The 16,638-nt window shown below is 47.4% G+C and overlaps 1 protein-coding gene across 3 annotated transcripts in view; it reads right to left on the bottom strand.

Annotated features, from left to right (window-relative positions):
* The window catches only part of ctnnal1 (catenin (cadherin-associated protein), alpha-like 1), a 49,000-nt gene that overhangs the window by 7,285 nt on the left and 25,077 nt on the right, over positions 1–16,638 (bottom strand). For 2 of the 3 annotated variants that reach the window (XM_012829575.3, XM_042710683.1), the window contains exons 3-13: positions 12,286–12,473; positions 9,457–9,576; positions 8,300–8,389; positions 7,862–8,035; positions 7,102–7,302; positions 3,418–3,504; positions 2,678–2,836; positions 2,201–2,293; positions 962–1,163; positions 408–445; positions 246–296 (exon numbers count right to left, since the gene is read on the bottom strand). In XM_012829575.3, the coding sequence (XP_012685029.1) occupies positions 246–296; positions 408–445; positions 962–1,163; positions 2,201–2,293; positions 2,678–2,836; positions 3,418–3,504; positions 7,102–7,302; positions 7,862–8,035; positions 8,300–8,389; positions 9,457–9,576; positions 12,286–12,473 (1,403 nt within the window). The remainder of the gene's footprint in view (positions 1–245; positions 297–407; positions 446–961; positions 1,164–2,200; positions 2,294–2,677; positions 2,837–3,417; positions 3,505–7,101; positions 7,303–7,861; positions 8,036–8,299; positions 8,390–9,456; positions 9,577–12,285; positions 12,474–16,638) is intronic. The other variant, XM_012829576.3, reaches the window with a different exon arrangement.

Here is a 16,638-nt window from a genome sequence, read left to right as displayed (position 1 = left end):
GATGTGAAATAGGTAGAATAGATGAAAAGCATGCGAGGCAGGACACAGAAGCCACAGCCTTTGAGCACAATCGGTAACTATCACTAAACAGCAGTGTGAAGCTAATGGGGGACTACTATTTATGTGATTAATGTAATGATAACATGAATAACATGCATTATTGTATAATGTACATGAAATATTTCTAACATGACATGTAAAAGCATGTTATTAATATGTGATATGCATTTGGTTTGGGGTGTTACCTCAGAATCAAGTTTACCAGCTTTTGCAGTCTTTAGGTTGGTTGAATGTTTCTGTGGGATTTGAGGCTTGTGATTACAATGAGTATGGATGATAACAGGACAACACAAAGGCAAAACAAATATTAGAGGCTTTCCATTGAACGAACAGAAACAGATACTCACCCCAGGTCTGGGTAGTGACAAGTAGGCTTTCTTATCACCTGGAATGAGATAATACTAAGAGTGAATCAGTTTCCAAAGGTCAGACTTTACAGGACTGTGCTGCATACTTGACATTAAATAAAGGGAACTGGCATTCATTCATAGATGGCCCAAGTCTAGGAAGGAAATAATACTCCATACTCTCAGAGGATGTTCCTGAATAGCTGAACACCACAATATGTGAGATATGTTTTGGGTGGCTGAATAACAAGATAAATTGCTTGGGGGTGAGGGGAATCTTCCATGCACAAATGCGTTTCCTATTAATGCCAGAGTGTGCCATGAAGACCAGTCGTTTTCTTTGCAGAGGGGAGCGTAACTACAGTGCAATTTTTCTGTTGTCTGCCATTGTCTGGAACAAAAACAGAATACCCAGTAGGGGGGATGTCTACCAGCCCTCTATCATGATGCTTGTTAAAATCACAACTGTTATTGCTCCTGCACATCAAACATATGTCCCTCCTGGGAAAATCCAGATGGTTGCTACAAGAAACAGTGGTCACTGCGCATTGTACCTGTTGAACTGGCACTAATCTCCGAGGTAAGAGATGGTGAGTGAGTGGTACCTCTGCGGCCGTCAAACACGTCACTGATCTCTCGGAGCAGGAGGGCCATGTCGCACAGCTGGGACTCCCAGGCCTCACAGAAGACGTCCAGGTTCTCTTTGGCTATCTTGCTGGAGGGGTGGAGGGCCAGGGTCTGAGCAGCCGAGACGATCTGAGCATGAGACGAAGAGGAGGAAGAGAAACATCATCATCATCATCATCACGAGAGAGAGAGCTCAACACATTAACTGACACTGTTACCGATTCTGTGTAAAACAACCACAGCTCGAGATCGAAACTTGGACGCCATCGGCCGTCCATTCATGTGATCAAAACATAACGCCTAATGAGCCACAACACACAAAGCCTCAACCCCTTTGAGACGAGCGCTTCGTTCACAACCCAAATTAATCAGCCGAGCTCATCTTTGCCTAAAGCGCTTTTAATTATTGATGGGTGACGGATTATTAACACACACTCATGCGCAAGCATGTATGCAGATGCCACACCAGCACTATTGATTGGTCGACCTTTTGGCTCAGTCATTACTAGTAGATGGCAGCCTCAGCTTAGGGTCGCCAAAGCCCCCCCCCCCCCCAATCCCCTGCGGTCTGCCCTCCTGTGCCGAATAATCACGAGCACCAATGGAGCATGGGACTCAATGTAATTACCCAACGCTCCCTTGTTCTGCCAGGGGAAGGATCCAGAGCCAGGAGGAGGTGGGATTTTCATTGCTAGGTTAACGGCTGGATAAACGCTCTGCCTCATGAATAGAAGGGTATTACAGCTTATTTATATATATATATATATATATATATGTATGTATATAACTACTTGCACACATTTACTGAAACTTGCAGCAAACTATAATCCAATATTTAGTCAACTCATAAATGCATGTAGGGTGCCAGGGGTTAAAAAAAGGCACACAGGTGTTCAATGTCTGATTGTTGTGTGTAATGGTTTGCAAAAAGTATTTTATCAAACTGAAAATTGAGTGTAATTGAGCTTATAGTTTTGCAGATTTGGTGAATGGTCTTCCGGTTTGAGTGACGAGTTTCAGAAATCATGTGACGTAGAAATGTTCTGTTTAAGCAGTTTGAAAAAACTGTACGAGGTGACGCTAGACAGAGATGAGGTGGAGCAGGCTGTGTGTGATCAGGTGTGCTGGGGGTGTTGGGGGAGGGGGGGTGGCTGTGGAGGGGATACCTGGGGGCCGATGACGTGGAAGGTCTCCTCTGCGTGGATGCAGGTGATCTCCAGCGGCTCCGTGCCAGACACGTGACACAACAGCCGACATGTCTACAGCCAGGGTGGAGCGGAGACACACACACACACACACACACACACACACACACACACACACACACACACAGTTCATAGGAGGGAGGGTAATTCCATTGAAATTCAGATGTATGAATTAAATCTTCATGGCAAACGATTCCTATTTGTGAATGTGACTCTTTGAGTAACACATTGAGTTGTTCACCTATACCTATCTGTGTGAAAAGTGTGTGAAGGACTACCTTTTACTTCCAGACAGCTCCAAAGAGTTCGACCTGAACAGAAGGTATGTGTGTGTGTGGAGAGGGGGAAAAAAACCACCTGTGTGTGTGTATCTAGCGGAGCCGAAGGTGTGCTAACGACGCGCTCGGCTCGTATCGCGTCGTGCCGTCTTGTCCTCACCTCCACCAGCTGCTCCTTCTGCTCGGACAGGGTGCGGGCGTACTCGGCCACAGCCTCCAGGTTGCCCTCGCCGCCCGCTGCCTTCAGGGCCTGCAGGGCCAGGTGCTCCGAGTGGTGCTTCAGCAGCTCCGTGGCCCGGCCTACCGCTATCTTCTGGAGCTGAGGGATCAGAGAGCAGAGGGAGGGAGTGAGTGAGAGGTAGAGAGAGGGAGAGAAAGGGAGCAAAAGGGAGCGAGACACACAAAGAGAGGGACAGAGACATAAGACAGAAGGATAAGAGAGAGAGAGGGAAAGAGAAAACAGAGAAAGGTCAAATTAGAGAAAGAAAGATAAGAGAGAGGGAGAGAGAGAGAGAGACAGTGAGAGACAGAAAGATAAGACAGAGAGAGAAAGAGAAACACCAAGAGAGGGACAGAGAGATACAGAAGAATAAGAAAGAGGGAGAGAGAGAATCAGAGACACAGAGAGAGACAGTGAGATACAGAAGGATAAGAGAGAGAGAGAGGGAGAGAGAAACAGAGAGAGAGAAGAGGGTGACAGAGGACAAACTCATTTAAGAGGAAGAGGACATGAAAACAGTGAAAGACAGGAGAGGTGAGGGGAAAAGGTAAGAGAGGGACAGTAATCAAACTACTTTAAAAAGTGAAAAAGGGGTATAAAATGGAGATGGACAGGAGCACTTCAGGCTTCCCACTTCAAAAGCCTTGTGATCACATCCTCAAGTGGACAGGGGCGCTCACCTCTTTCCGAAGTTCGCCGACACTTTGACAGGTTTTCAGAATGGCCAGCTCCACTTCCTCTGGTGCTTCTTTGGCTTTGGCAGATTGCTGTTTCAGTGAAAGGAGAGGGAGAGGGAGAGGGACAGAAAAATGGCCAGTGAGTGACAGAGAGAGAGAGAGAGAGAGAGAGAGAGAGAGAGAAAGAAAGAAAGATGAAAAACTTTCATAAAAATTTGCCCAAGATGACTTTTGTCTGGCTTCTGACAATGCCCTCACGCAATCTTCCACCGCCTTACACAAGATAGAAGAGAGAAATAGAAAAACATCAACAGCCTGTTGTTGTCAGCGCTCTGGGTGTCTTCAAGGAGGCGTTTTGAAAAACATTCCAGACGTTCACTGCCATCTCCAGAGGCCAAGGAGACAGGAGACAGGAGACAGGTGGGAGGACTGCCTTTCGGGGGGGGGGAGTACAGCGGGGTGTCCAAAGCGGCATCCCGCTGACAGCCAGATTGGGGCTGTGAGCCTGGGCACACCTTTTAGCTAAAGCTAATTACCTCTGTGGTGAAAATAAGCACGTCTGATCAAGAGCGCCGCAGAAGAAGAATCATCCTAGGAGCTCCCCACTGCTCCAGGACAGGAGGGTTAAATGTTTATTAGAGGAGGATGAAAGAGAGAGAGAGGGAAGAACAGAGAGAGAGAGGGAGAGATGAAAGAAAAGAAAACGCCTCCGCTGTGTTCAACACCTTTCACTGAGCATTGGTGCATCATCTCTGGCTAAGAGGGGGAGAAAAGTGTTCCAGAAGATTCGTTTTTTTCTCCTATTCTCTTTTTCTGCGTTTGTCCTCTGCTTTTAGATATGTCAAGGTGCCCTCTTCTCTCTCCTGAGCCGAGTGACTAGCTGAAGTGTAAAAGAAGGTGAGAAGAAAAGGAGTCAACTCAGCCTCTCATAGGGCGAACAGCAGGACATTTTTGCGCCATGACAACCACCAACCCACTATGATTTCCAGCGTGTTTGAGCGTGACACAGCTAGTGACTTTTCTACTGACAGGCACGGAGAATGTCGTGCTTTGGCGACACAACTGGACCAAACTAAGGTGTAAGTCTAAATAGTGTAACAATATATACCGCTACACTCTCCTGAATTAACACACCCTGCTTCATTTAAAATCTCATTTATAGTTAATACTAGCTTTAACATTGAGCTTTCCACAAGCCTTCAAAGATGCTGCAACAGAGCGTAGTGTAAAATTTTCGAGCAAATTCAAGCACCTCGAATACTATGATATACCCAAGCCACACCCTTGGAAGTCAATATTCTTAAAGTAATGGTATCCGATTTTAAGCCTAGAAAGTTTGAAGGAGCTAGCTTAAAGTACAGGCACCTCCCCCTAAAACATCTTTTTGTGACAAAACTAGTGGGAGTAGAGAGCTAATATTTGGCACTATACCTATTAAGAAGTGTATGAACAACCTTGAATTTTTTCAGCCAAATCTGAGACGGTCGAGTGGGAGCCATTGTCCCAATTGACATGGAATGACTCATACTGCCCTGGTTAAATAAAGTAAATCTGAGCCAAATTGGAAAATAACAGGATGTTTCATTCTCCCTCCAGACTCCACAAGTCATTCAAACCTTCAGCACACTTATCTTAACATTTATGTAGTCAACAAGAGACCGTTGATCGAATAAAAAAAAAGAAGATAAATGCAATTTCTGAGGAAGCAGTTCCCTAGAAAAAAAGATGTGCTTGAGAAAGAGAAAGGGGAGAGAAAGAGAGAGAGGTTGTTTAAGTCCAAGTGCACAATGCAAGAGCAGTGAATAGCCTTTCAGCAGGCCCAAGGATTCACAGGGACTGGAAGGAAACTATCCACATTTAACATTAAACATAGGCATTAGACAAGATCATACAACATCTTCTCCTCCTCTTCTGCTAAGAGAGGATGTGTGTGGGTGCTGTCTGTATATGTGTATAAATGTGTGTATATGTGTGTGTGTGTGTGTGTGTGGGGGGGGGGGGGTTGGGCAAGTTCAAGGACAGCTCTCAAAAGGAGAGCTGCTTGCATTCACCCAGTCCAAGGTTCGCTGGTGACGTGATGAAGAGACAGGTCTATACAAATGCTATGTACTGTTTGTGTAGAACTACATCAGTTGAATGCTATGCAGAGGAGGGGTGAAAGAATGGAGAATATTGGGTACTCAGTGGTTGGTTGTATGTGTGCGTGTGTGTGTGTGTGTGTGTGTGTGTGTGTGTGTGTGTGTGTGTGTGTGTGTGTGTGTTTGTCAATGTGCTTTTGAATTGGAGACAAAGAAGTGATGGCAAGACAAGGAAACCAAGGAAACAGCCAGCAGAGTGTGCGTGTGAAGGAGAAGCAGTGAAACGTGTGTATGAGTGTGTGTGTGTGTGTGTGTGTGTGTGTATGTGTGTGTGTGTGTGAGTAAGGGGGAGACAGAAGGGCCAGTTCATTTAAGTGGACAAATTCCTTATGTTTCATCCAACGCACCTGTTTTTGTGCAGTTGTATGTGTGTGTGTATGTGTTTGTGTGTGTTTTTGTGTGTGTGTGTGTGTTTGTGTGTGAGTGTGCTTCCATTTGTCTCTCTACATAAAGGAAAGAGAGAGAGAGAGAGAGAGAGAGAAGTTGATACAGTGTTAATATATGTGCAAATGACAGATTACAGACATGCATGTGTGTATGTGTGTTCTGTGCATGTAAGTATGCGTATGTAAGAGACAGTGATGAAACAACAGATGCCAGTATGTATATGCATAGTCTGACCTAGGTTGTGGGGTCATATGTGTGTTTGAGTGTGTCTGTTTGTGTGTGTATGTGTGCCTGTCTATCTGTGTGTGTTCTCTTTCAAGCATTTGATCAGCATCTCACTATGGGGTACACCTCCACCGCGTGTCCCTCAGAAGCGATCGCTTCTGCTCAATCGGCAAAACTGAAGGCACTTCAGCTGAAAATCTCGGTTGCAACACACCAGCAAAACTGGTCAGTCACCAAACTGCAGTTTCAAGTGATGCTAGAAGCGGCACCATGGCTTCTCCCTCTCCCATCGCGAAGGAAGAAAAGCCAGGGCCTGTGTGCTTGTGAGGGAACACCATCTATAGCTCCCCATGTTAGCTTTCCCAAACAGGACCCCATGGCAGAGCATGGCGGAGCTTACCATGCATGTAGGTGAAATGAAACGACTCGACTGCTTGGTGACCCCGGCTGCCTGTGTGAGGGGTGGGATGAACCCCCCGACAGGGTGTTGGATTCACTGGCACAGCTTTAGCCCCCTTCCAGAACGCCTGGCCGCCTTCTGTGGTCATCCCTACAAACCCTCCGCGATAAAGAGAAAGCCTTCGCCACAATTTGTTCTCTGAGTTCATTTGGCCGCTGCGTGTCGTGTCGGATTTAATGGCAAGACATTTAATGGCACGCCGCTTACGCTTTGTGTCAAAACCACTATCTCCTCGATGGGATTTGCCACTGGCTTTCTCAGGACTGTCATTCGAGCCGTTATTGGACGAGGACTCAAAGGTACTTTCACTTTCCCACTTTCCGTGCTTATGGCGCTAGCTTCCACCAAATTGTTCATGCATGCAGTTTGGCCAGTTTGTGAGTGTGTGTGTGTGTGTGTGTGTGTGTGTGTGTGTGTGTGTGTCTGTGTGTCTGTGTGTGTGTGTGTGTGTGTGTGTGTGTAGGTGCGTGTGCGTACCGCTTGTGTCCAGGCTGCGATGAGGGCGTGTGTGTCCTGGCGGGCGAGGCTGCAGAGCTGCAGCAGTCCCTCGCGCTGCTCATGATGGGTGTAGGCCGAGTCAGTGAAGTCCTCCATCTGCTCCACCAGGGCCTCCAGCTGTGCTGATAAACTCTCCACAGGCACATGGTACAGAGAGTCCCGCAGACTCTCCACCTTACCCTGACACACACACACACACACACACACACACACACACACACACACACACACACACAATTAAACATATTAGCTAAACCACAGAGATTCCACACACATGTACTATATTTACATATAAACACAGACATACATGCTAACGAGCACACACACACATGTCTACACGTGCACGCACACACACACACACACACACACACACACACACACACACACACACATACACAGGTACACACTAATACATAAAGATAATGAATAAATCACAGACTCAAGAACACACTCATCCCATGGTCTTCCATAACTTACCCCAATGTGACTAAATAGCTCTGGATGGCATGTCATAAACTATGTGAAGTACATAAGCTATGCACTCTACTTCCTCTACACCTTCCCCAAGCCATTTAAACAAAAAGTTTTCTACTACACTCCAAGGACAAAGACAAAACATCTTCATATGAAACCATGGCACGCAACAGATTTACCGCTCCACATCAACAGATGTCCTCAGACCCTGAGGCTGATCTGTGTGTGTGTGTGTGTGTCTGTGTGTGTGGCCACGATGTCTCACCTTAAAGTCTTTAATCCCTGTATAGAGGCTGGCGGGCAGGACCGACTGGGCTTCCCCGGCGGGCCTGGAATCCGTCACAATCTCGATAACCTGCTCCAGGGCGTAACGCATGCGGTGGAACACGGCGTCCTTGTTGATGCGCGCAGACTCACAGTCGGGGTGTCTGAGGCATGTCTGCAAGGGCAGAGAAGGACACCCACGTTATGCACACACACACACATGTATGCACACAAAGAAGTATGATTTGCATTACATAATAGGTCAAGGGAACTTACCAAACAGAATTCATGAGAATTTAATTCAAAGGTCATGGATGTTATACAATGAAAAGTTGAGCATCAAAAAGGAATCATGGTATCTAAGTATCTGAGATTTTTTTTTTGCATTATTCATTCCAACACCAGGTGGCGCTCTCTCACCCCCCTCATCAGCACTGACCTTGGATGCCGTGAGGAGCATCATTGTGCACTTCTCCAGCACGGCCCGGGCCGCCGCCATCCGCGCCTTCTTCTTCTCGTCCTTCAGGTCCTGAGCAAGGACAACACCAGCCAGAGAGTCAGAGAGTTCGGCCAGAGACAGGGACCCAGAGGCCTCAGCCTATCCTCAGGCGTGCCCATAACAGAGCCTTCAACCCGGATTGAGACCGTGCAGAGAGATACCATAACAACGGGAGTACAGATAAGAGGGGGCTCAAAGTCATTGAGCACTCCGGCGCAGTAAATCAAAAGTGCTGATAGAGCAGGATTCAATGCCAGTCAAGAGTCCAGAGGGAGTCTTTCAGGGAAGTATGGGGGAGAGATCTTGGGGGGGGGGGGTGTTGCTGGTCTGTGTGTGTGCGCGTGTGGGGAGAGACTGGGGGGGGGGGGGGGTATTATAGGCCCTTGTGGATCTTTGTTGGGGAGTAGCTCAGCTCTCCTCTCTCCAGGCACGAAGCCATGGATTACAAAGGAGATGTGATTATCTGTTATTATATTTCCCCCGCATAAGCCTCAATAGATGGAGGCTGCAGATTCGCTGGGGCGCTTCATGGCGAGGGGGGAAAGAGACGTGATGAGTTTGCAAAATGCTGTTTGAAAGAACGGGTGGGATAGAGATGGAGGGAGAGAAAGAGAAAAGGACAGAGAGAGCATGGGTTGGACTTCGGAATGAGGGCACGATTCTCAGGCTTCGACCTTTGCGGCGCTGCCTGATGCAGACCGCAATGGAGCGCGAGAGAACGAGACGAGGATATTACATTTATAAAATGTCCGTTTATGAAACTGCACAAAAATGATGCAGAGAAACCTTTTTTTTTTTTTTTTAATCTATCAAACAGATTATCTTTGAAAGCACACCTGTTTTATGAAGCACACCTGTTTCATGAAAAGAAGGCCAGAAACATGAAAACGGACAAAAGACAACTGTGAAATGGAGTTCATGGCATATGAGGTGGCTATGCTTGTATAGCACAGTATCTGCAGTATCTGACAAGTCAAACAGAGAGTGAAACAAAGAAAGAGAGAGAGAGACAGAGAGAGAGAAATGGATGATGATGAGGAGGAGGAAGAGGAGGAGGAGGAGGATAATAAATGTGGTAAACAGGCAAGGGTCCTCACATTCTGTCGATCTCCTGTCAGATGGGCAAACTCCACCATCTCGTTGCCAAACTGGCTGAAAATCTGTACAAACTCCTGGAAGGTGGTTACCCGCTCCAGCTGGTCCAGGGTCAGCAGTACCTGAGGGGGCATCAGAGACACACCAGTCACCACACCACAGCATGAGTCAAATAAATAGTGCGACTAATACTTGCCTGAGAATCAATTAAGTTAATTTTAACAAGCTTGACGTTTCTAAACAACCACATCCACGATCATTTCAAAGTCACGTTGTATCAACACAGCAAGTCCTATTATTCTATCCTCACTTGATTCTATAATCCCCTGAATAAAAATGCTTTGGTCCTTCGCGTGTCATTAGTGTCGGGGTGGTCATGTGTTTGGATGTTCACGGAGTGGCCCTAGTCCCACATAGCTGTAAATAAAGCTGTCAAAGCCTTGCTTAAATCCCACTCGACCTCCGGAGAATGCAAAGTCACAAAAGAGAGGGTTGAGCTCTCGGTGGAAAGGGCCGCTAAGAAACAGGCCTTTATGAGGGAGGGGAAAGCTGAGACCACAGAGGAAGGCCGGTGTGGAGATCACTTGGGTCTGGTGCACAGGCGGCAGACAGATCCACAAATCCACTGTTGGGTCAGTTAGCCTGAGGGCTTTAGCATCCTTGCCCTGAAGCTGTTTAGCACTGGAGGAACAAGTCAAAGTCTGCTGATGTGCGCAGTCTGCGGACCTCTTTTTAACGTGTCCCAGGGCTGACTGTTTGCTGTGTGGTGGTGTTTTAATGGCTGTGTGTGTGTGTGTGTGTGTGTGTGTGTGTGTGTGTGTGTGTGTGTGTGTGTGTGTGTGTGTGTGTGTGTGTGTGTGTGTGTGTGTGTGTGTGTGTGTGTGTGTGTGTGAGAGAGTGTGAGTTACACAGTGGCATCTGGGCTAAGAGTGAAAATTGATGAGAAAGTGTACACGTTCAACCCAAGTTAGGTAGAGATGCAAGACACATAGAAAGGTAAACACACGGAAAAGAAAAGCGGACATAAAGCCACAGTCCGGCCCAGCACCTCCCTCCGGCACCTCCAGCACCTCCCCCCAGCACACCTCCCCCAGCACCTCCCCCCAGCACCTCCCTCCAGCACACCTCCCCCAGCACCCCCCTCCAGCACCTCCCTCCAGCACACCTCCCCCCAGCACACCTCCCCCCAGCACCTCCCTCCAGCACCTCCCTCCAGCACCTCCCTCCAGCACCTCCCCCCAGCACCTCCCGTTCCTGACTCAAAGTTCAAGTCTCAGACTCACATGTTTTTGATCTTAGCTCATCACAGGCTATATTTAAGCTCTTTCAAATAGTTTGTCTCTTGATAGATTTATCCTGCCCGCGAGATTATATAGCAGGTCATGTTCATGTCTTGTTACTGTTCTCTTGTTAACATGGACTACTGCTCTCGCCCATGTCTCTTTGCCTCGTGATTTTGTACCTCTGCTCTGTTGGACTAATTGCCTGTATTTGACTTCACCGGCAACCAACGGGACTTTCTGTCCTTGTGATCCTTGTGATTCATCGGCTGTCTCTCCCGAAGACCTGTTGTGTCACCACTGTTCTCATGGATTGGTGCCCTCTAACCTCGTGACTGATTCTGCTGCACGACTGAATTTTTGGAACTGTGTTTTTGTAGACAGAACAGTCTGATGATTCTGTAACCCTGCTCGGATCTATGTCATATGTCATGTTGTGTTTTTCTTCAACTCTGACTTTTCTCTGCTTTTGGGTCCTGCATTACATCCTGGCCTTGTAGCTACACAAACAGTTAGACTTTTTTCTATGTTATACAAAGATTAGCCCGTTATAACTTGGTCAGCTTCTCTGAGAATGTCATTATTACATTACTCACTGACTTGAGACACTGTTATGGACTAATGAGACATCAAGAGCATAATGGTTAAACACTAATTACCCCATAATTATCATAAATATAAATATTTGCTGAAAAGTTGACAAAGGTCCCTGCAGTGACCCGAGACACAAGGCACCACCACATGCCACGCATAGATAAATAAACTGAATAAAATGAAGATGATTTAGACAGTTCAGCTGACATTACCCTACTTGCAGTGTGTATGTGTGTGTGGGGGGTAGGGGGGTGTTATCAGACAGGGACAGAGGAGAGAGAAAAATTCAATTTAGTTTTGACTTTAATGGAGGGCTACTCGATGCGCCATCTGTCCAAACAGGCCTAACCAGACATGATTATCTCCCTCTCTCTCTCTCTCGCTCTCTCTCTGAGCGCGTGCACTCTGCATCTCCTCAGCCTGCCAACATCAGGTACTACAACAGCAGCAGCAGAAAAGAAGAAAAAAAAGGCCCTGGATTTTGCCAAGGTAAATGCACTGCCTCCCGTCAATTATCTCCACAGAAGCAGTAGTCTAAGTGCTCCCCGTGTGCCTGGCTACAGATAACATCACAAAACTCTGGAGGGACTTTGTGGTGAACAGTAGGTCCATCTGTGCTTCTGTGATTGCCTGTTTTTGTTTGTGTGCGTGCATCTTGTGTGTGTAGGTGTGTGTGTGTGTGTGTGTGTGTGTGCGTGTGAGTATGTGTACCTTCAAGTTACCAATTTTTCTTCCAATGTCACTGAATAATTCTGTTTTATCAGCTTCCTGACTATTTGCGTGACTATTTATTTGTGTGTGTGTGTGTGTATGTGTGGAGGTGCCATGCTTGGTGGTGTGTATGTACCTTCAAGGTACCAAGTATTTATTTGTGTGCAAATGCGTGTGAGTCTGTCTTAAAGCTAGTTTGCCTTTCACCTCATACTCCAGTTATGTGTTGCTGTGAGCCCAACCCACCTTGTTGCGCGAGGTGATGATCTGTTTGATGACGATGCGGTCCGCCAGCACCAGGACTTTGGTGACGGAGGACAGGAGCATGCGAGCCGCCCTCACCATGCCAGTGCGGTCGCTGAACACAGTGCCGCGCCCGTCCGACTCCGGCTGTTCCAGGCTACTCACTTCAGTCAGCTGGGCAATGGCATTTCCTATAGCAGGCGGTGGAGTCGTGGCATAAGCAAGATCATAGGTTATACCACGATCATGGGAAATGTCTGTTGGCTGGAAGGTGTCCTTTATCAGCCAAAATTCCCATGCATCTGTCTGAAAAGTTTATGTCAGTCTTGCATAGCCAGACATTGAGACAACCATTATAAAATGTAGGCTAAATGTGGGTGAGACTGCACTGAAAACTGTTGGAATATTTTACAGCCATATTATTAGCAGTATATAGGGACAGACCACAACTACAGAATAAATAACAGCTGAGGGAGAGATTGGTCAGATAATGTTAAAATAACAAGAGGTTAGGATGTGTGTGTGTGTGTGTGTGGGTGGGTGTGTGTGTGTGTGTGTGTGTGTGTGTGTGTGTGTGTGTGTGTTTCAACAGGTTGGGAGCACATGGCAGGAGTGGAGGACAGGGCGCCTGGTCTTCCTCCAAAAGCTTTAAAAATGACAAAACTCCACTTAAACGTTAATCATTAAAAAGCCCCCAACATCTCAACACGAGTTAACGGAGTCTTAAAAAAGCCGGAATTGAAATAATAATCACACCTCTCTCCGGGGGCAAAACTCCTCAGGCTGAAATAAGAGTCACTCCTAGCGAAGGCCTCTAGCCGCCGCAGACAGATCCAGCTTAGTTTGACGACGGCGACAGTGGCCATTCTCTGCTCCCCCACCCTCTTCAGTGCCAGAGGGCTGTCTGTGCCCAGACAAAGTGGCACTAGTGGCTTATTTTCAGCAGAACCGTCAGCGCCGCAGCACCAGGCTCCAGTTGGCACTCGCTGTGGAGTGGGCATGACTGGGTCATTTGGCCTTTGTTTGTCCACAATGGATGGCTTCTATTCTATTCTATTCTATTCTATTCTTTTCCTTTAAAAAATATTTTTTATTTTAAAAGTATGAGCCCATGAGAGGGATGAGTAACAGGCAATGAGTTTGAAAGGGACAACACACAGGACAGAGAGTGCACGGAGAAAACGAGACAGATAGGGCCGAAAAAAGGAAGCGATGGGAAGAAGTCAGAGGGGGGTTGTGGGAAAGAAAAGAGAGCGATAGAGAGAGAAAGACAGAGAGAGAGAGAGAGAGAGAGAGAGAGAGAGAGAGAGAGAGAGAGAGAGTCTCATATTCATGACCGTATTGAGAGGCTCGGCCCTGATGTTCCATACGCATTGTCTTAATGCTCTGATTGCATCCGACAGCTCGCTAACTGCCAGCGTCCCAAACAGCTGAGACATTCAGCCTGGCGCTTACAGACCACGCCGCGCCTCTTTCTAACGGCGGCCAAACCTCACTGTCAGAAAGCCCATTATATAGCCCGGCTGCATTCTGCTTCTGCCCGTCTGCCCGTCTGCCTTTCTGCCTCATGCCCGTGATGCCTCCCTACTGCCAGTTAGCCCTCTTGTTTGAGCGGAGACCACAGCCATCCGTTCTCAGTGATTCCTATTCTCTCTCGCTCTCCCTCTTCTTTTATACTGAGCTATTTCAAATCATGATGATGATGATTCAACTTATTTATTCATGATACATGATGAGCTTTGTGTGGTTGTTCACTGGTACTAGTGAAGTGAGTAAATATAAAAAGAAAAGTGTGCAAATAAAAGTATTCTCTCTCTGTCTTTGAGGAGGCTTACAGTTTATCCCCCCGACACACACACACACACACACACACACACACAGTGTGGCTAAACAGCCACTTGTGCCCTTTTCAAACCCGCTAACTGGTACTTAACAAAAGACAGCCAGATCGAGTGTGCCCAGGAGCTTTTGTTTAGTTTGCTTTCCAGCAAGTCACTCGTAAGTATTTTGGAGGGCTACAACTGCGCTTTTCTCAGGAGCTCTTCACCAGGACGTGATTTGTTAGAGGCAGTCCAGCCAAGGTGGATTGATGTCCAATATTCTGCCTCTCCGGTGGTCCATCCAGACGGCATGATGAACATCAGCAAATTACACTAATGTAATCACCTCCTTTATTTAATTCATTATGCAGGATGCATTTAAGGAGCTCGAGCCGCTCCTTTCTCCTTCCAGCTGCAGGGAGGGGAGGAAAAGTGAAAATCAGCCAGTAGCTCTTGCACTCTCTCCTTCTTTCTTTTTCTGTCTGTGTCTCTCCCCCAGTCTGGCTCGCTTATTCCCTCTCTCTCGCTCTCTCCCCTGCCTTCTCCTTCTAGCCACTCTTTCTCTCTCTCTCTCTCTCTTGCACTCTCTCCCTGACTCTCTTTCTAAATCTCTCTCCAACTGTCTCCTTTTCCTCATCTTGGGCAATGTCTCTTTTTCAGCACAAAAGGGAGCTCGTTCTGTTCCCGGATGTCTGATAGAGAACATCTGCCCTCTCCGCTTAACCACTTCCACAAACCTCGAGTGTGAAACGTGCAGAGAAAGCGGGCAGAAGAAGGCAAAAAACTGGGATGGGGGGGGGGGGGGGGGGGGGGGGGGGGGGGGGGGGCGCTACGCATTTTTTGCCCCCCATCCTTATACCTCTGTGTAGCATTCTTGGTCCAGCGAGTCTCGTCCCGTGTGTTTGGGTTCAACTTTGGCCCCATTCCGCTCCCTGCGCGCTTCTTAATGAGCGGGCGGATTACACGCATGGCGGCGCATTCCAGCTCGGAAGCACTGACGCAGAACCGAAAAACTCCCCCGTCTTAATTTTCAGTGATACTCAGCGCTTTTCTTTTTCGTCCTGGGAGGTAAAGGATTTGCAGACGTCCCCCCCCGGCTTGCATCTCTGTGTTGATTTTGCAGGTGCATCTTGGGAAGAGCCTCCGACACGCTTGTCTCTTCAGGGACAAAGAGGCTCGTAAGGCCTCAGATGTCAAGGCCATCAAAAGGATGTTTTTTGTCTGTAATGTTGCAACGCGTTGGAATATTAGCGCATTGAAATGGCGGTCATCTTGCCATCATCATTCTTCATGAGCGCACTTGTCTGTGTTTATCTGACACATGAAAGGGTTGAAGGAAGAACCTCTGCCTTTGATTAAGAGATAGAAATTGATCATGTCGGCAGCTACTGGTTGTCTATGAACTACAGAGGAAAACCAAAACAGCAGAGAGAGAGAGAGGGAGAGACAGAGAGAGAGAGAGAGAGAGAGAGAGAGAGAGAGAGAGAGAGAAAGAGAGAGAGTTTTGCATTAAGGTAAGAGTGTGAGAGGTCAGAGAGTGTGGATCAGGGGTGGCCACTCTGCTAAATGGCGTCCTAAACAGAGGTTTGGGAGGAGTGTGTCAAAAATGTGCCCCTAGTGTCTAATCTGGTCATTTATTCCCACTTTACCAGTTCAAGCCACGGCGTTTCCGTCAGCACTTGTTCTCAACCCACCACCTCCCATCATGCCTCCCGTCCTCCTCAGTGAAGAATGGAATGGGGAGTACTCAGGGATAACGCTTGACTCCTGCCTGCGCAGTCGAACCCTGCTTCAGGACCCTGGCTAGAGACCTCGCCAAACCGTGCTACTCTTTATAGGCAAATTTGGAGTGTGTACTCATGCAACGCAGTTTAATTAAGCAGAATGAGACTCACTTACACACACACACACACACACACACACACACACACACACACACACACACACACACACGCGCGCGCGCGAACACGCACACTATCACACTCACTCTCACACACACACACACTCAAACACTCAAAGAGCGGTCATTCTGTCCATCCTGACACTAGGGCAATGAGTAAAATGACAGGCATATTCTTAAAGCCCAACACACCACACCACTCCAACACACCCCACCCAAACCCGACTGACTCTTCATCTAGCATTCACTACACATCTTTAGCCGTGAAAACACATCAAGATAATAACGTTTACCGTATTAGATGTTCCAGGGCTGGGGTGAGTTGAAAAACCTTACTCTGATAGTGCCCATTCTGTATGTCCTCTTTTAAACAGTGACAGGCAGTGTTCATTTAACACACTCAGCTGAAACATGTGCACCTGGGGAGCAATGTTAAAAAAAACTCTCTCCCTTAATTAAGCAGGGACAGATTGACACACAGTGACTCCACCACCAAAACAAGGATGGCAGAGATCATTATGTCAAGAGTGGCTGATCCAAACCCACCCTGACTGTGTCAGTTGGCTCAGCCCTGAATAGATCTGCCCATGACCTGGGCTATTCAGAACGTAGGCAGAAGACAGCTGAGAGACCTCT

Source organism: Clupea harengus, chromosome 19 (assembly GCF_900700415.2).
Source record: "Clupea harengus chromosome 19, Ch_v2.0.2, whole genome shotgun sequence".
NCBI lineage: Eukaryota > Metazoa > Chordata > Actinopteri > Clupeiformes > Clupeidae > Clupea > Clupea harengus.
Note: the sequence above shows the minus strand (reverse complement) of the source record. Positions and strands in the feature narration are given on the sequence as shown.